This window comes from Alosa sapidissima, chromosome 5 (genome assembly GCF_018492685.1).
Source record: "Alosa sapidissima isolate fAloSap1 chromosome 5, fAloSap1.pri, whole genome shotgun sequence".
Lineage (NCBI taxonomy): Eukaryota > Metazoa > Chordata > Actinopteri > Clupeiformes > Clupeidae > Alosa > Alosa sapidissima.
The window spans coordinates 37,560,829-37,581,118 of record NC_055961.1 but is presented as its reverse complement, the minus strand read 5'-3'; the positions used below and the strand labels follow the sequence as shown (position 1 = coordinate 37,581,118).

The following is a 20,290-nucleotide window of genomic DNA, read 5'->3' as shown; positions in this document are numbered from 1 at the left end:
AACATCAAGTAATAAACCAAAGTGTTTACTGTGCAATGAATGCATTTCAGTAATGAAGGAATACTTTTAAGTGGCACTACAAGTCAAAGGAGTAAAGCAGCCTAGCCCTCAGTCACTTTTGTACATGGCAAGAGAGAGCTATGATAGCATCCCTTTGTGTAGGTAATGACGTTGAATAGCCCTGCTTTATGAGTACAGACATTATAGATATAAATGGTCATGGCCTAATTTCTTGGTACCTTTCAATGAAGAATGAAAACCCTCCATAAGAAAAGGTTTTTGCAGAACTACAAAAGTTGTGCAACCAGCAGACACAAAATGGCCACACATCCAGAGCAATTAAAAGACCAAGTGGGTGATTGTAGCCTATGAGTGTAGCCTATGAGTGTCATTGTGCTTTTAGAGTGTTTTTCAGAACATTTGATACTGGACTGATATGGGCTTGAAAACACAGGAAAACATAGTACAGATCATTTTGGATTTCTGAATGTACACTGCCTAACCAGGTATGTGCTCACTGCACATCACTGACATGATATAAAATTGAAACCACACTAATCACTTAGTACTAACTGACTAACTGTGTATTTATGGACCTTTATTGGACGTAGTAAGCTTTAGCACCACAGTTACAATGATCAGAGATAATGTTTTCATGGAGACATTGCCAAAATAAGAGGAAATTCAGTGTTTCCCACAGACTCAGGGCCAGATGTACTACGCTTTTGCACCTTCAGGCGTATTTGTTTCGCAACATGCACATAAAATGATGGCGACTCTTGGCGAGGTATGTACAAACAGGCCGCACTGAGAAAACAGACTGCCTGTCGTGGCAGTCGAGGCACAGCTGATTAAAACTGAAATCAACACACTGGAAAGCAGTAATAAACAGAAGATGGGGCCTATGTTTCTAAAAATTTAACAGGCCATAAACGACTAAAGTATAAAGAGAAACTACAAGAGTGAAAATAAGAAAATACAAATGAGATATAGAAGATAAATATAGATAAATACAGGCTGAGCATCCAAGTTTTACTTTAATACAGGCTAAATACAGGTCCAAAATACAGGCTGAGCATCCAAGTTTTACTTTAGCTTTTGATATGACGCATATTCAAATTGACGTTTTTTCTTTGCTCTCCGTAGCATACACTCATGTTTTCGTGAAATGTGTCTTCTTAGATTCCAAAATGAATATTGGAAAGACGTGAATTCTGGGTGGATTAGGGCATGCCTCAGACTCGTGGTGTGAGCGGTATTGGAGCGAAATTGGAGCGGAACAGGGCAGCTGCTCCGGCCTAGAAATTAAAAAGTGCTCTGTGCTCCAACAAAATTCCATTCACTCCGCTCCTCGCCTGCTCACACTCCGTTCCGCTTACTAACTCTGCACCAGACCAAGCTCAATCTTTTACGAACCGTAAACGTGTGCCGTTTGCAGAGCAACACAAAAACTCCAGCCAGGAAACTTGCTGGAAACTTGTCAACAAACGTATTGTAAAAGAACCAATTTCCGCCCCTTTCGCTAAACTAAAAAAAATTTAAATACTTCAAAATCACATTTGATTAATGAACCTTACATTTTTCAGTAGCCATGGGTGTGTAGATTTGAACAAAATCTGGTTAGGTTTTTAATGAGAGCATTTACTGGTAAAAATCCGTGTTTACTGTGCTCGGAGCGAAAGAGAACTCTCGTTGCGAAATCAAAATTCCACTGGCACTCCGAGCGGGTAGGCCTACGCAGCCTTACAACACTGTTTACAGCTCTTCAAGTCACGGTAAAATGTAATTTTTGGTACATATCTAATTTAGATACAATTATGGGGTGGGGGCTTGCGTTCCTTTAGAAATCTGCCGTCTTGGTTTGTATAGAAATGAATATTACAGTGGGTACTAGTTCAAAATTTACACTTCATTATCAAGGTGATTCACGCAGCTTTCACACAGTTTTTCTGGATGTAGGCTACTTTGAAACTTCTGCGGGGTAACGGGAGCATTTGTTTTTAAAAACATACGCCTAACTTGCATCTTTCCATTCTAACCATTATTAGGCCTAGGCCTATTGTTATCATTTTTTGCAAGGTGTTGCTCCTGGTAAGACTTGTTTATAAGACGTTTGGTGATTAATTGATAGCTGTTTTGGGACACGTTAAACTTTCTTTATACACGGGTTTCCTGTTTACCAACAAAACTAGATGCGCGCGCAGCCGTGGGGCAGAAGACGCTTGGTGGCCGTCCACAACGTTATAAACTTAACCTAAATAGTCGGCTGCTATTGCTACTGCTATGCTATTATTTATATATTTAGGCTACTTGCGCAAACCCTGGATACTTTTATTGCCACACAACAATATTGGTGGTATTTGTTACATTAGCTTCAGAAAGCTGCACTGCTTGTGAAAGAAGGGGGTGGGGGAGGGGCGCTTGCAGCCAAGTGTTGGAAAAATGCATGCAACACAGAACCCGCTTCTCGCATTAGTCACTGACAGTAGACACGCTTCCAGCCTAATGACTTTCACACATGATTTGAACGATTTACAGTAGGCCTAGACACATTAGCGCTCCACGTGTAGAGACCACTGTGCAGAATACAATGTGTGAATGATGCTCAATGATTTGCCAATAGCCTATAGTCTTCTGCCAGGTTGCATGTAGCCTACAGTTTTACTGTACATGTTTTCAGCCTTTATTGGTTAAATTACCATTTTTATTACGAAAATATTTCTTAACTTCAAAAACTCAGCGTCATTCAAACTCAACCCTCTTGTTGCTTTGATATATTTTTCGTTGTCGTTTGAACGTCGGCAAGCAGACATGTTGCGGTTTGTGAAGAATGAGACCTCACGGTCCAAACTCACAAAGGGGATGGCGCGCTCTTTCAGGCAAACAAGGTACAAGGAGACATTGACGAACCACAGACAAGTGCAAACTTTGTTCTAAGAGTGCTGGTTTATTTACAGTGTTCAAAAGTGATAAACAAAAACTTTGAAAAAAGGCTACAAACAAAAATCAACACGAGGGTTGCTCACACTTAAAGACTTAACTAAACAAAATAACCAATACAAAACTAATAGGGATTCAAAGAGTTAAATGTTCACAAACCAGACTCAGCCTCACAGCAAGCTGCTCTCCCTATGCCACTCTCTCTTGAATGACAGAAGCTCAGCCTTTTTATGGGCCTACCCATTAGAAACGTCACTCAAAAAATGGTGGGAGAGTAGTGCCCAAAACAATTAACAAAATAAAGACATCAATCATAACAAAAATAAACATGGCTTGATCCTAACCATTTTACCCTTATTTTACGCTATAAAAAAAATATACTTTCTCTTTCCCTAAAACCAGTTCAAAACCCTAACCACAATTACAGACACGCCATCAAAACAAAAAAATACAAAAAGATTGCAACTTTGACAGTTCGGGTTTCTCGGGGGACCATTGATGGCGGGACACACAACAGGGAAGTGAATGCAGTCAGTGTAGGTGCTATGGCGTGGGAATACTGGTGCGTGTGGTGGAAATGTTTGGTAGAGCAAAACCAGCGGGTACCTCGCGGCTTGCGGAGATGTTGTGGCTGAAAACTGGTGAGTACAGAAATATGTGTGACGCTATGTGTGAAATATGAATGTGTTCAGAACGCGCTAAACCGGTATCGCGTGTAATGAACTTGCCAAGTGCCGTGAGCAGGTGTGTGCGTGTGTGTCGGGAAATGTTTGTCAGTTATGTGTAGGGACAACGTCGGGAGCATTTGGGGAAAAGTTTAACTGGAGGGCAACTTTTCCACACGGTTGCAATTTAAGTGAAATTTCTACAGTAGGCCTACAATATCCCAATATTGTATTGTGTTTGGTAATGGCTCAACTGTCTCTGAAAAGGCATTTTTGACATTCTGAAATGAAAAGGCATTTTTTTTGCAAAAAAACTTTTTTATTTGGATTCGATTCGATTCCAAATAAACGAGTTGGCTGATTGCAAATGACATGTCAAGTCCATTTCAAGATCGGAGACGTGAGCAGAGAAGTTATTCGACGCCTGAGAGACCAATCCCCAGGTGCACCGAGACCAGCTCCAGAATTGCCCTCCTTGCAGATGTCTCCATTGGCCCTCTCCGTCACACTCAACGACAGCATCCAAGTTCCTAGTCAACACGCAGACGTGACCTTGCGTGATGTTGGTCCCGAAGACCACCCTAAGATTCACCAACAGAGCTACGGCCAAGTGGGCAGATACGGATGCCTGCTCTTCAGGTCCATCATCACAGAGGAACAATAAAGCCTGGAGCAAAACCACCAACTGGGATGGATCAAAGGGCACTGCCGCAGAATGTGAAAAACGCCGTGGTCTCAACACTGCAAAGAAAGTTTCCTGCTATGGGGAGGAGTGACCTTAAGGACTGCAATAACAAGATCAACAAATTCCTCCGCACAACACGCAGATCTTCCCAGGGATTCAACATGCTTTAAATGTAGACAGTAGAATGTAGAATGTTCATTATTTCAATAAATACATTTTCTCTGAAGCACTTTCCCGACTTCGCCTTTCTATAGGCTAAGCATATTATGGAGATAGGGTAGAAAACTGGATTTAACTAAACAAATGTAACTAAGTAAACTGATTGTTTACTCTACAGTAGGCTATGGTTGCTCTACAGTAAAGCTTGTTTACTGACTGTTTACTCTACAGTAAGGCTCAGGCTGTACAGTAGGCCTATTGAAAGTAGGCTAATGAGCTCAATAGACACATTAGCGCTTCCATAATGACTTTCACAACTGATTGTTTAGCCTAGGCCTACTCTACAGTAGCCTAGGCTATAGGTTATGTTCCCCCTCTCAGGCTGTACAGTAGGCCTATTGAAAGTAGACTAATGAGCTTAGACACATTAGTGCTTCCAGCCTAATGACTTTCACACATGAATGATTAGTAGACACATTAGCGGTCCACGTGTAGAGACTGTGCAGAATAGGCTAAAATGTGTGTATGGTGTTCAATGATTTGCCAATATAGTCTTCTACTGGGTTGCATGTAGCTACATCCTTAATTGGTTAAATGACAATTTTTATTCCGAAAATATTTCTAAAACATCAAAAACTCAATGTCTAAAACTCCGTGTCGTTCAGACTCAACCCTCCTGTTGCTTGCAGTTTGTTAAATGAAGCGCTGCAGATTACATTATTTATTTCTGATTAATTGCGTCTTTCAATGTATTTTGCAACATGCTTGTTAGGCTGGGCTCAGGGTTTCCGTTGTCCGGTAATTACCGGACATTGGCCGAAAAAAAAAATGAAATGTCCGACAAAATTAAATCTTTCCGGTCAAATTGTCCGATTGAAATTGGCTAATAATCCTGTCTGCAATCTGAATTTGAGAATAAGTAGTGATGCACGATATATCGGCCGCCGATATAATATCGGCCGATATGGTCATTTTTTTACACATCGGTATCGGTCCGATGTCAAAATAGGGCCGATAATTATTCCTGTGTATGTAGGCTTGTTGATGTGTATGTAGGCGTTAGATGTGAGTGTGGGGGCGGGGGAGTTTGTTTTTGCACAAGCGCATAAATGTACACGTCACGTGAAGCAGGTGCTGAAGGCGGCAAAAAAGACAAAAATAATTTCAGTCAAAGTCGTGTCTCTGTTTCAGTTGAGCAGAGATGTCGTTGGTTTGGTCATTTTTTAAAGTCTCTGAAGAGGACCAACGCTATGCTGTATGCAATGACTGAAGGCCGGGTGATGCGAGGGGGAGCTCGTGTCAAATCGTTCAACACAACCAATTTGATCACCCACTTAAAAAACAAGCATCCCGAAGCCTACAAAGAATATGAAAAACTAGCTAATGCTAAGCAGCGGAAGAAAGCTACTGCTACTGCGGCAGCTGCACCAGTCGGTAGCCTCATAGAGCAAGTGCTGGATAAGACGAAGAAATTCCACAAGGACCACCGAAAGCAAAAGGCGTTGACTGTAGCAATAACTAAGATGATCGCTGTTGATGACCAACCGTTCTCAGTCGTGGAAGACGAAGGGTTCAGCGAGGTGCTTGAGGTCGCTGAGCCCCGCTATAACAAGCCAAGCCGTCGTTACTTTGCGGATGTTGCCCTGCCTGCCTTACATGATAACGTAGCCACCCACGTCGACAGCAATGTCAATGACATCAGTTTCACAACGGATATATGGAGTTCCGACAAGTTACTCGACAGCAATGTCAATGACATCAGTTTCACAACGGATATATGGAGTTCCGACCTCAACCAAACAAGCATGTTGAGCCTCATGGCTCAGTGGATTGACGAACACTTCGAGATGAAGAGAGCCGTGTTACATGCCCAAGAATTCCCTGGCTCGCATACAGGTAAGCCTGGCTATTTTTTGGACAGATGCAAATTAAATAATAGTCAAGGCAAAAGTGAAAGTTGTGCATGATTGCTGGCTTGCATGTTCCTATAACACCTAGCACTACATATCTAATCTCGCGGTAGGCTAAATATAACTATCAGTAGTTATGGTCCTAATAGGGATTGCTAACAGTCGTCTTGCCAAACCAACTGAACAACAGAGAAAAATCCGCGCTGTATGTTTTTTTTATTTTTTTATTTTATTTACATAAGCCTACTAAGCAGACCACGAGATAGCTATGATGTTTGGGCTGTGCTAATGAATGCATGATTGTTTTGGGGTTTCTGTCTAGGCTAGCATCGCGTAGCATAACGATAATACAGAACGGCAGAAGTTGGTTGGGGAAAAAGGCATTATATCATGTGCCAGCTAGCTAACGTGTCTTTCATTAAATGTTTTTTTTATCATTATTATTTTGTTCTAGGTACTGCCATAGCCAGTGCATTTGACTGCATGTTTACACAATGGAGAATCCGGAAAGAAAATGTGCACGTCGTGCTTCGAGACAACGCACGAAATATGGTGAAGGCGATGGAGGAGTGTGGTGTTAAAAGCCTGGCCTGTATGGCTCATCTGGGGCAGTTAGCTGTACACGATGCAGTACTAAGCCAGCGAAGCGTTGTTGACTCTTTGGCTATAGTCAGAAAAATAGTCGGACATTTTAAAAGCTCCCCTTTTGGTACCTCTCGGCTGAGAGACATCCAGAGAGAGATGGGAATGAATATCAAAATGCTACAACAGGACGTCCCAACGCGCTGGAATAGTACATTCATGATGATGACAACTCTCCTGGAACAGAAGCGCACTGGTTATGTACGAGGCTTACCACGGACTGCCTGTATCTCTCAACGCAAATCAGTGGAGTCTCATTGAGAAAATGACAACACTCCTGGCACCTTTTGAGGAGTTGACGAGAGAGATCAGCTCGCATACAGCTACAGCTGCTGACGTGATCCCGTCTGTTGTGGCACTCAAGCGTTTTCTGAACAAGACAGCCAGTGGGGTCAAACCGACAGTGGGGTCAAAACAACCAAGTCTGCACTGCTTGAAGCTGTGAACAAGAGATTCGAAACCAGTTTCTCTGAGCAATTATACTACTTGGCAACAATCCTGGACCCCAGATATAAAGATCGCTACTTTGACGCAGTCCTCAAGCTAGTGGCAAAAAACAAGCTAGAGAAAGAAGTGGACAAGATGACCGCCTCAGCGACAACCAGCGCCAGAGCCACAGTTGGGCCTACACCAGTCGCAGAAGAAGCTGAGCCAGAAGAAGGTGAACCACAAGAAAAGAGGATGCGTACGCCAAGTGAAGGGCATTCGTTCCTGGACATGTTCGATGAAATTCTGGAGGAAAAGGAGCAGGATGAACAGGCAACAGGTCCAACGAGTGTGCAGGTAGGCTAGGTTTACTATACTATTTGAAGATGATCTTCTAATAGTCTTTTATTCAAATAAAGTATTTCACATTTCTTTGTGTCCAAGTAATTTCTAATCTAGTCTAATCTCATGAAAAACTGTGATCTATAGTTATTATTGAACTTGTAGACTTAAGAGTTTGGCCTCACAAGAAAAAAAGTTAATTGAATTAACAATTATTTTATTTCGTTTGGTGCCATGAATACAAATGTTGAATAATAATTTCCTGATGATTTGCCAGAGATGTATATTTATACACTTCTCAATTTTTCTTTTAGGTGCATGGTTACCTGAGTGAGCCCACTATCCCCAGAAATGTGAGCCCACTGCAGTACTGGCAAAGCAACATGACCCGCTTCCCTGCCCTCGCCCCAGTGGCACACAAGTACCTCTCAGCTCCATGTACCAGTGTGGACAGCGAACGTCTCTTCTCCGCAGCTTCAAATGTTGTCAGTGAAAAGAGAAATAGGATCGGTACAGAGAGAGCAGAAATGCTCCTGTTTGTTAAGCACAACATTCATCTGCTTCCAAAGCCCAGGAAGGTCAAGGGTTAGGCCTAGCCCTACAGTTACAGTACTTAGTTACTATACTTACAATTCAAAAGACTGCAAAAGCCAGTGTTTGTTCAGTCCAGTTGGTTCTGGCTCCGTTTTCTTTTGCTAAGTGGCTGTGGCCATTTTTAGGCCTACTAGTACTGTACCTTAAAGTTTTTCCAATGTTAAAAGAATACTGCATCAGTCATTTTATTTTGTTAAGTGGCTTTGGCCATTTTTAGGCCTTCTACTGTACCTTAAATATTTTTCAATGTTGTTAACAGAATACAGTATCAGTCATTTTATTTTGCTAAGTGGCTTTGGCCATTTTTAGGCCTTCTACTGTACCTTAAATATTTTTCAATGTTAACAGAATACAGTGTCAGTCATTTCTGAAAATAAAATGCAAAAGTAAAAGGAAAAAAATGATTTATTGATGATTAATTATATTGATCATCATAAAAATGTGTTTTATATATATATCGACATCGGTAAATATCGGTATCGGCCATAACAGCAAAATTAATATCGGTTATCGGTATCGGCCACAATTTTCACATCGGTGCATCACTAAGAATAAGCCTTAATATGTAAGCCTATATTATACGTCCTCTGGCTATGTTTTTAAATGAACAGGCTCTACCGTTTAAAAAGTAAGCTATTAAACAACATGCATAGCCTATGCTGAATTTCAAATAGGAAGCGCACGCTTAAAACGTCGAACGTATAACGTTAAATAATGAACAAATGAGTGAGGCGGTTCAAACATGGCCAGGCCCAGGTAGACTAGACATGCAAAGTGTTCTTTACCCAAACCATACAGTAGGCCTATGCGTTCTCTGTCTATGATCTGCAGGGTTAGGGCCTCCTCGTCGAGGCGATTAGGCCTACTGGTCAGCGGATAATATCTGGCACAATTAAACGATATCACTGAACCGCGGCCGAAATAAAAAAAAAAACTACACATTTTCCAGAATAGGAAGCATTTCTTAATTTATTGTTATCAAATAAAGAGGCATAGCATTAGGGGGTAGTGGTGTGAGCGCTCATTCTTGTGTGTGCGCATCTGTGTAGGCCTAAGTTAAACAGTCACCACTGGAGCAGCAACAAACAACGTAGCCTTTTTAAAACAACGAACGAAGCGGACTCTTGCTGTCCATGAAAAGATACTGGCTAGATCTTGTTAGACATGTTTAAGTTAGGCTAATGAACATGTTGCATTCTATACAGCCTGATTATGTCATTCTTTAAGCTACATAGCCTGTCTCCAGTTTTCCTCAATTTGACTAATTAAGAAGGGATAATAGGATATTTGACCGGCACATCATCAAAATGTCCGGAAAACGAAACCTCTGCCGGTCACTTTGACCGGCACCATTTTTTTCTAGCGAAAACTCTGCTTGTAACATCCACAAAGTTCTGCCAAACGTATGCTAACCGTTCGCTAGCTTGTAAACAAATCCATGTGCTTTATCATTACCTTTTCCCACAGTTTGAAATAGCATAATGCACAATTTTTCCAGCAGAGGAGGAAATCCTGCCAAGTTTCCCTTTAATTTATAAATTGATATAAATATCACCTCCTAATGCTGCAAATTCAACAAATTACCATTTTTAGTTCTTTACAACCTATAAAATATCTTGAAACTCTGTTGCGCATAATAATTTGGAACAGTGCATTTTGAGCTTTTATTTTTGGGAGGTTTGTTCAATAAAATTCAAATAATACTCTACTGGTTGAAGACTGAAATTATACAGACTGTCATTTGCATCAACTATTCAGCAAAATCTGAGAAAAATGTAATTTGCATAATAATTTGGAACGCAGTGTATATTATACATCACTAATATAGATCACATATATATATATAGAATGTCTATTTATACTCTCTGTACATAACTCTCTATACTCCTTATCTGTCACTGACATGCTAACTATACACTGTTGTACATAATTAATCTCTATTGTCTACAAAACTGCACAGAATACTGTACTCAACCTTCACTTTGGCATTTAAAGGTGCTCTAAGCGATGCCACGCGCTTTTAGGCTAAAACATTTTATGTCATATACTGCAAATATCACCTAACCAACCACTAGCTGTCTGTGTCCTGAATACACTGTAAAAAAACGCCATCTCTGTGGGGACAGCCCAGGCTCCAAAAACGGCAACAAAAACAACCTGGGCAAACCTAGCCCATAAAAACATAACAAACTGTTCCAGCACATCACAGACGAGATGCGCGTTTAGGAGAGTTTCAATTGCACAGGAACAACACGAGAGGGAGTGGGAGGAAGTAGCGAGCTAGCTCTCTGTTTTGTTTGAAAGTCAAGAGAAGTGACGTTACCCAGCATTGCTTATAGCACCTTTAATGCTTCTTTTGCACTTCTGGTTGTCAACTGCATTTCACTGGCTCTGTACCTGCACTCTGCTAAATGACAATAAAGTTGAATCTAATCTAATCTAACCTAATATGCAGTTAACACACAAACACACAGATGGGGGAGTGGCTACAGTGGAGCGGCGAAAGCCAACGTGTGCCTATTTTATAGATATATTTTGTATTTCTTATCCAAACAACGTCAAACTTGCCACTGCACTCACTCGTGCCCGTAGCGAGATACCAGGCAAGTTTGAAATCAATCAGGCGAACAGTTCTACACATATGCGGCACACACACACAAACCCACAGACAGAAATTCCTGCAATTTAAAGATGGATGCATAAAAATACATTTAGAACATGGAACATGTGGTAGTACCTGCTGTCCAAGTTTTCTCACTGTAAACCAATGTTCTTTGTAGTTGCATATGAAAGCCTTCTCATTTCTAAAAAAAAAAAAAAGATAAAATAATTACACACAAATATATCAAATTATCATGCCAAATTGAATATTCATATATAGAGAATTGTAATATTCATTTATGAATCATTATAGCAATGTCTTCTTTAATTGAACTCAATCTCAAATATGTAAAGTAAAAACACAAACTCAAAACCTATTGACACCACAGACACAGTCACACCAAGCCCATACAGAAAAATAATATATTCACATATATGCAGCTTAAACATATTCCAGTATAAGCACATCTATGTTAAATAAATATATTTACATCTATGTTAAATACATATATTTCCATGTATGTATCAATATATTTGAAAATATAAGTAAGTATTCAATATTGGCCACTTTCTTATATTTTATGCATATAATTAAATATATTTAAATATATGACACTAAGAAGCATGATCACATGACCCTTGATGACTATTCTGATCACATGATCTATATATTTCAGACATATATTTCTCTAATATAGTTCATATTCTATTATGGTCTGATATTTTCCGCATTGATCAATAAATATTTCACTATTGTGTTTACTTAAAATCAACCATAGTATCAGTATAAAGAGGAAGAAACACATAATACTTCTGTTATCTTTTATTCTATTTTATTGAAAATCTTTGTTTTTGTTATGGAACCTCAGTTCTGTCACTTTGTCATTTATTGCCTGGCCCAGCAATCTGGAGTGAGTGTCTGGCCTGGGAACTGCTTCAGGGTGGCCTCTGAATAAGACAGAACATACAAATAGAACATGCAAAATATTAGTGACACAAATACAGATGCTAAAGTGCAGAAACACTGTTGTGTTATCACGATAATTGGAGATAAATACAAAGTGAGTTGGAGAGAAAGACATACAAATAATATAAACTCCCCAATTATCGTCTTAGTCCTCTCAGGGTCCAGGCATTCCCTCTAAGTGCCTCCTAAAAAATAGCATTATCAATTAGGACCTCAAATAGTTACAGTTTACTAACACAGAAAAGATCTATGATGGTGAGGCGAAAATGTGAAGCAGTCCACACAGACAGCCTAACACTTTTAAATGAGACAGCACAACTAATATATCATATACACAGAAGAGAGAAGCACACAGATACACACTGAAAGGAAAAGTTAGTTTCATCCTCAAATTTTTACTAAACTTGTACAACCAAGAAGCTGCTATTTCATTAAAGTTAAACATGTACATTTTAATGTAGAAGTTCACATCTGTATGAAAACAAAAACCTTGTTGAATAAAAGCCTTCAGACTCACAACCTCCTCTTGGAGAGCCATTATCGCCACCTCTTCTTTAGGTGGTTGTCAGTTCTGGGTTATCTCCCACAGCTCACACTCATAGAGAGCTCTACCAGCCTTCTCTGAAACCTGCAAGTGAACAGAATATACAGCATGAATGAGAGTGGCGTTGGTAAAGGATATACTCGCGTAATATGTAATGTCCTGGGATATTCCCACTCATGAAGTGTCTCCCATCTGAGACTGCTATCTGAGACTGTAGGGAAGCTGTACCAACCATCATAGAAAGATATGGTTGGAAAGGTATTTCAGTTCACTTTGTGTCCCCAGTAGCTTGAAGCTTCAAAATTCAAAAGATCAAAACTACTCAAACAAATGTATAAATTCTCAGAAACAAAGGGTTATGTTCTGCATTCGAAAATAGACCTTTAACAAAAAAGTTATATTCATAAGTAAACATTAATTTTTGATTACCTTTGGTCTATGTGATGATGAAGCATCAACATCAACATTTGTCAGTGAAGCATACTACGGGTTGGGCTTGGGTCGTCTTGGTCTCAGGTCTTATGGTCCTTCCTCCGGTGTCCTTGATGTAGCTTTCGAGTGTTGCCTCCCTCTCTAAAATGTAAAAAAAGGGGTTTCAGTGCTCAAATATACTACATGACCATACATGGTCCTTTTCAATACAATTCAACTTTTACATTTCCATAATTTAGCATGGGTATGAATGGTTTTGCAAGAATGTCAGTGCACAAAGCATGACAAAGTAGTTTGATAGTGCACAAAAACAAAACACATTACTTCCAATGACATTTCCATGAAATTAAGCACAGTACTTGTGTCTTCAATTTCTACACGTCCTCTCTAATACTCTCCAGCACATACCACATTACATCCTATCTAAAAAAGATATTTTTAAAAGCTAATGTTAGTTCTAAGTGTTGTCCATGATGCAACAATAGCAGCTAGCTAGCTAAACCACAGTGCATAGAATGTCTACACCTTAGGCTAGTAATGTTAACCGTTACATTTTCTGTCTTGCATGACAAATCATAAGTTAGCTTCTATTTATGCCTAGCTATCAATCTACATGCCAGAGGCAAATATACTACCAAATATGGCCGGGAGACAGGTTAAATTGGTATTTCACTGTCATTACAAGTCGTTTTCATTAATTGTCCAAACGTTTCTCAGTGAATTTATTTTTCAATCCCCTTTCAGGTGTAAAATAATAAAGCTAGCGCTGGCTAATTTATGCTAACGTTAATGTTACAGAAAGTAGCAAAGGTTAGCTTCCACCAATAATACCATTGTTAATTCGGACATTAACTTCTGCAAATGTTATATGAAAGCAATTCAGCATACAATGAAGATCTACTTACCAGCAATTTTGACCACCATGGCCTCGAAAACCGGCCAAGAGCCTTCCTCCCCTCCACCACATAACGTTTGTTTCTAGCAAGATGTTGTCCCATCCAGAGCCGTTGAAAAAGTCTCTCATTAACGTTAGGTCTACTGATGCAGTCAGTCGGCAAAATACTGGTTTTGCCCTCATACTCCCGCCAATCCACTTAACCAGAGCAAACGTTTTACATTTGGACTAGTAGTAGCTGTTAGTTATGCTTATGTAGTGAAAAAGCTGCAAACATTTTAACCGTTATTCCAACGACCTTAGAGTACGTTGGTAGTGACGTATTTTGAAGTTGAAGGTTTTTTGTAAACCCCACCCATCACTGCCTGTGTGCAAATAAGTGAATTGAATATATTAACCATATATGTTCATGTACGATATCCACATATATGTTACATTGCTGGGTCCCACATATACTTGCATATATACATTCTTGTACCTATATATGTATTAAATATATTGTAGCCATCTATTTAAATATAAGCTGGATGTAGCTGCATATATGTGAATATATTTTTTCCCTTGATTTTTCTGTATGGGAGTGTAAGACCTAACCTAAAGATTAATATAGCTACTATCTGTGGTGTTGCATTGAATGCAAACCCACATAATTTCTTCCTTATATGTATTCTAATTATTTGGAGAAATAATGCTGCATGTAGGGCCCTATGATTTCCGCGATGCAGAAAACGTGGACAGAATCACGGAATCTACACATGAAAACGGAATTTGCAGATATTCTGTTGACACGGTGGCAAAACACTAAACTGCTTGATTGCTAGATAACGGGGCTAAACAATACCCCAATGACTACTAGTCTGAAAACAATTCGTTTGGAAGTTTGCAACACATAATTGACCTGACTCGCAAATATGTATAGGGAGGGAAAGTAATCTCATCGCCATCTAGTGGTTGCGTTCCTAGAGTTTAGCGGAGTGGATGGGATTTTTTTTTAGAAAAAATATATCTCGGTGCACATTGGGATCTTAATTTAATGCCTTCCATATGTTAGGCACTGGGGTCACCTCTATTGCTTGAAGTGGCCATACCTTATTTTTAGGATCAGTTGAATTGTTTTGAGTTTTTGTCGTAACATGGTGATAATGAACTACAGTTGCATGTGACGTCACAGGTTTGGGCGCTTAATCTCTAACTCCGGGATGTCAAACTCAGGCCTGGCCCGCGGGCTGCTTATTTGTGGCCCGCGAGGTCATTATTCAATCTGTATTAGAAGTGGCCCGCCGCATAGTTTATACAACGCATCCATATCTGAGCTGGCCCGACAGTAGGCCTATTCTCTTCAGCGCATCCGCGTTAGAGCTGGCCCAGCACGCTATTCTATTCAGCGCATGACAAACTATCAACGAAAATGGCGAAGCGAAAGATTGATAATCGGAGCTTTCAAGATAGGTGGGAAAACGATTATACGTTCATATTATTCAAGGACAAACCCGTTTGCTTGGTATGTGGATTCACCGTAGCTGTCACTAAAGAGTACAACATAAAACGGCACTACGAAACTAAACATGAAGACAAATAAAGATCTGGATGCGAAGCTTAAGCTACAGAAGGTAGGAGAATTGAAAGCAAGTCTGCTTTCAAGGCAGACTACGCAAGCCAAGTTACAAGTGATGATGCTACAAAAGCGAGTTTTACTGTTGCACAGGATATCGCGCAAACAGCACGGCCATTCTCAGAGGGAGAGTTTGTTAACTGTTAATAGTTACAGTGCATGAAAATGCACTGTACTGTTCTTCCTAGGCAACTTCTTCTTATTACAGTGCATGAAAATGCACTGTACTGTTCTTCCTAGGCAACTTCTTCTTATTATTATTATTCCGCTTACCACTTTTTCCGTACGCAATTTCTCTTGAACAGTTTAACTTAGAAACTTCATTCAAACTTTGTAACGTAGGTCTTCAAACAGATCGGGTTGGTATGACTTTTCAACTTTTATACTTTTTAAACTATTAAAGAAAAACTTTTTAAAAATCCCCATAGACTTAACATTGCTGATTGTGACATCATAATACGGCCGTTAAGCAATTAGAATCCTATGGCAGGTGTTCAGGCCACCTGCAGCCTCAGGCTTTAAGCATGCAATCTGGGTCAATTAAGACTACACAACCTATTCAACTGTTTCCTCTGCCCAAAACTGTTTCAAAATAAAAGTCCTCACTACAATAATCCACTGTTAAACAATGTAACCCATCTACTTTTAAACTATCATTAAACTATCTATTAAACTAGCTGTCCATCAACAACTTTTAAACTATCTACTGTCTATCAACAACTTTTAAACTATCTACATTCAGCTTTTAAACAGTCTACTTTTAAACTATCAACTTTTATTAAGCTATACAACCACGTCTATCCTAGCATCACCGTAGTAACCATCTCTGTATTATCTGTTTTAACTATACATGATATTTTACATCACAACTTTAGCATTTTCATGCACTGGTAATTCCTTGGAATTGCATTTCTAGTTGTTAAATGTTATTTATTTTTATAGTTCACCTGCAAAAAATAGGCCAATATATTTTTTTCTATTCAGATATTCAATATATTTTTTCTATTAGGCTATATTCAGAAATGCCTGCATTCTATTTTTTTTCTTGTGTGTATATAGTTTTAATTAATTAAAAACATCGGTTATTCAATAAATGTTGCGCTTGGCCCGCGACATACTCCCAGTTCTTAATTTTGGCCCCCTGTGAATTTGAGTTTGACACCCTGCTCTAACTGATCAATACGGCAATTTGCTTAACTGGCTTAACATATTTTTGTAATAACGGAACGTGATGTAAACCGCGTGGTGATAACCTTTATGTCTGGATAACTGGTGTTGTGCTTCTACATACATGAAGTGCTGGCAGTAAGTGTTAAGTGTCAATGCTAACCAGGCTAATAAACAAACCATGCTACCGTGAGTAACGTCGAAGGGGAAAGTCACATGACTTCTTTTGTAGTTCGTTTATGAAACAAAAGGAGCAATTTCGATGTTTTAAAATAAGGCAAAATAGGGTCTGACATTTTCAGTTAGAAGATTATTACTGTATAGACACTGAAAAATATTTTTGGTGGATAACATCGCTGATTTGGCTTCACAATATTTTTTTTAAAAATAGGTCTATGGGACTTAACATTGGAGCTGCTCTTCGATAGGAACGCAACCACTTGGGGCGCTGGTTTTCACTTTCCCTCCCTATAGCGACCATAAAAATCAAAAGGTCAACTTAAGAACAAAGCTAAATCCACTGCGGGCAAATCCCTCCAGCCAAGACAATGTTGACGTGAGTTTGTGGAAGACTGTTGAAATGTGTGCAGAAGATGACATACCACTATGTCAGTTTCTGGAAACATTGCAAGCAGTCCCATTCCCAGACACGAACGTCAGCAACCTGCAAACCCACATCAGCAAAGTGCTGCAATAGATTCTCACCAACGAGTGAGCGCAACATCAGGCGCCTTACCATCATGTAGCCATCCTTCAGTGAAGATGTGTGCTAACGAACTACTCGCGAAGTAGCCTAGTCACATCACATGTATCACATCACACGAAAAAGAGCTTTTCTCAGCTTTTAAAAGATGTTAGCCAGTAGTTGTTGTGGTAAACGGTTCGTGAGGAGAGTAACTTTAATTTAATCACAATACATTCTGCGCCCATCACCCTACCATGAATATGTCATGTTTCATGTTTGTTTCATACCATGACGCAAGTCTGCTGCTGTGAATAGGCTAAATAGAACTTATATCATTTTTATGTAGCCTGCTGTATGGATAACTGGCGTTGGTGCCCTGACGTGTGGCCTTTGTGCCCCGCACCAAATATGCCCAAGTGAAGGCCAAGTGGCCTTGCCCCTAAAATTATGAAATTCCAAGCCTGAAAGTATGGATCAGTGGAAATTAGTAGAAATGTGAATATTTTGGTTAGCATGTTGATTTACGGTGTGTGCCCCTAAATGTTCTGGTTGCACCCCTAAAATGTTCAGCTGGAGCCCTGCCAAGTACCAAACTAATGTGTAGAACATGCTTTTTTACGGTATTATTTTGGTTACAGGTACGTTGATATATGAAGGGTTATGCTACAAACAGACAAATCCTCTTGAATGTACAGTGTTCCTTTATTTGCTCTTAGCTTCAGGCTACATTTCCCTGATTGCAGCAGTAGCATTAAACCTGGCTAAAGAAACAAATGCGTCTGCTTATGTTTCTTTTGGGCCTAGATTCCTATCCATCACATGACGGTAAAATTATTTTAATTTGATCATTGGTAGCCTAACTATTGGCAGTGCTGTTACACATAATTCCAAGGAGAAGTGAGAACATCAGTTGAGCAGCCACGAGCCGCACAAGAGGAGGCAAAGAGCTGCAGTTTTGCCACCCCTGTACTAGAGGACAGGAATACATATGTTGTAAGCAGTGGCGGACCGTCAGGGCCTTCAAAGCCTTCTCTGAAGGCCTAACTATTTTCAAACGAATGAAAAATAATAGTGTCTTTAATAACATTGTACTTTAGCATTTATTATTTGCTTCTGCTTCTCCTTCCCCGATCGTTCTTGACTACTGATATCCCACCGCTGTCCGATGTGATTTGATTGGCAGATTGTGTGAACAAATAGTGAGGGGGTGCGATACATTTTTATCCAATCGCACATCTTCTCTTGTTAAGTCCCGCATCAGGCCTTGACAAGGAACTGCGTTTTCAGTACCTATGCAACCATTAGAAATCATATGTTTGGATTCGGCTTGATTGATGGCTACATCTGACTGATTAGCCAATCAAATCGACCTGTTATGGCGAGGTAGGCAGGTCTGACTGCAGCTGGGCCTGCAATGTTCCAAAAGAATACCCGGTGTTCCAGTTTAGATGGTGAGCAGTTTAACTTGTGATATTTGCAAAAAAACCGTGAATATTCAACAACACTCTGCCTACTTGTTAACAGCTTTGCTCTGCCTCCGCCCCTCAAGTGCCGGGAGATTCACATTTTCACAAGCCCACAGTGAGACAGAATACAAAGAAAGATCTTGCCGAAAACACGCGGAAATCACCGGTTCATGTAATGCATGTCCGCTTAAGCATTATCCACACAAAATGCTCTGCAAACTGCAAAGTGTCAATGTAAAACAACGAAGGTTTTGTTGGGTTTCAAACATGAGTCTCACGGAGGCAAAATGTGCATTGCATCAGCACTACCACTACACCACAGAAAGACGAGCAGTCACTTCAATGCCATCATCAACCATCATTAATCTATAGTGCTAGTCTACTAGCTAGCTACCTAGCTACTGATATCCTGTCCATGTTAACTGGTGACATGACACCGAATGCAAGCCTTGAATAATGCAGATTAATTTTGCCTCAAATACCAAAACAGTTACAACAAACTGCATGCATGACCCCACTTCATACGTTTTTTTTTTGTGGTCAGATCATACATCGTGATTATAATGCGCAAAAATAACGATCACGTGTGGGCCTCGAACTGCTCACTACTGCTAACCAGTTGCACCACTGGTTATTTTGCATCTCTATGATAGCATGATTTTCCCATTAAATGAATGGGTACGCCTATGTTGTCTTGTGACAGCTTATTTGTCAATCGATCAAGATATTTATTATAGCAAACACATGTAGGCTACGTGAATGTTTCGCAACAGGCTGCTGAACGAGCAGTAGGTTAAACTATTTTCTAATTGAGGCTATGTGGGAATCTGAAACAGCGTCATCTGTCATCAAACTATCTCGGTAGCTACATCAAAGTTTTGTAATCCATAAATATGCTACCATGATGACCATTTTCTGTTGTCAAATTAGGACCAACAAATTAAATAATAAGTCTAACTCAGAAAAAAAAAATCATACGATCACTTCAAATCACAGCTCACTGCATAACTTCACCGAGACTAAGATAACAATAAGTTCTGATAACTTTTGCACATGACTGTTTTATAGTATTAACCCCCAAAACGGAATTGTAAAGTGTTAGACCCCGTTTACACAAAGGGAAAACGCAGATATTCCTCTGCGGTTTGTCCTCTCGTTTACACCAAAACACCGTTTTTATCACAGAAAACGATTATTTCTAAAACCTCCATGCCAAAGTGGAGATTTCTGATAACGCCGGTTATGTGCTGCCGTGTCAACAGGGATAAACGGCGTTTTAGCTTCTTAAACGTCACATTATGCGCCAGAAAATCCTTAACGTCATGTGAGCGCCTGATGTTTACAGTTTCTTTGGCTACTGATCAGGATTATCATGGATGCTGTTAAGGTGCTACTAATTTTTACTTTTGTGCAAACGCTTCTGGCCTGTTTGCATTTGCAACAATCAAAGAGTAACAAGGTTGTAGCAGCACAGCTGTTACATGTACACTGAAGACAATGAGGCCTTGACTGGAGCTAAGAATGGTTTGTATATCAAATCTATCATGACCAGATTTAC

General features: G+C 39.8%; 2 protein-coding genes and 1 long non-coding RNA gene across 14 annotated transcripts in view; 1 reads left to right on the top strand and 2 right to left on the bottom strand.

Annotated features, from left to right (window-relative positions):
• atxn3 (ataxin 3) overlaps positions 1–20,290 on the bottom strand; it is a 77,087-nt gene that overhangs the window by 50,449 nt on the left and 6,348 nt on the right. For all 10 annotated transcript variants that reach the window (XM_042091388.1, XM_042091389.1, XM_042091390.1 and 7 more), the window contains exon 5: positions 11,101–11,167. In XM_042091388.1, the coding sequence (XP_041947322.1) occupies positions 11,101–11,167 (67 nt within the window). The remainder of the gene's footprint in view (positions 1–11,100; positions 11,168–20,290) is intronic.
• LOC121708593 (E3 SUMO-protein ligase ZBED1-like) lies at positions 5,341–8,733 on the top strand. 2 transcript variants are annotated; one of them, XM_042091363.1, is made up of 3 exons: positions 5,341–6,345; positions 6,814–7,784; positions 8,084–8,733. In XM_042091363.1, the coding sequence occupies exons 2-3, from the start codon at positions 7,584–7,586 to the stop codon at positions 8,357–8,359; spliced, it is 477 nt and encodes a 158-aa protein (XP_041947297.1). In that variant the 5' UTR covers positions 5,341–6,345; positions 6,814–7,583; the 3' UTR covers positions 8,360–8,733. Both variants share the same exon structure in this region; 1 of them encodes a protein (XP_041947297.1).
• Positions 12,063–14,263, bottom strand: LOC121708644. 2 transcript variants are annotated; one of them, XR_006031720.1, is made up of 4 exons: positions 13,813–14,263; positions 12,905–13,048; positions 12,421–12,559; positions 12,063–12,116 (listed from the first exon to the last, which is right to left on the bottom strand). It is a non-coding gene; the product is annotated as an uncharacterized LOC121708644 (long non-coding RNA). The 2 variants fall into 2 exon arrangements; XR_006031719.1 differs by having other exon boundaries at positions 12,905–14,254.

What these genes read in the sequence shown, in the direction of transcription:
- LOC121708593 (XM_042091363.1), top strand. Translation starts at nt 7,584, where the DNA reads ATGACCGCCTCAGCGACAACCAGCGCCAGAGCCACAGTTGGGCCTACA. An exon ending in CAGGTCCAACGAGTGTGCAG is followed by an intron (nt 7,785 to 8,083) that starts GTAGGCTAGGTT and finishes TTTTTCTTTTAG; the next exon opens with GTGCATGGTTACCTGAGTGA.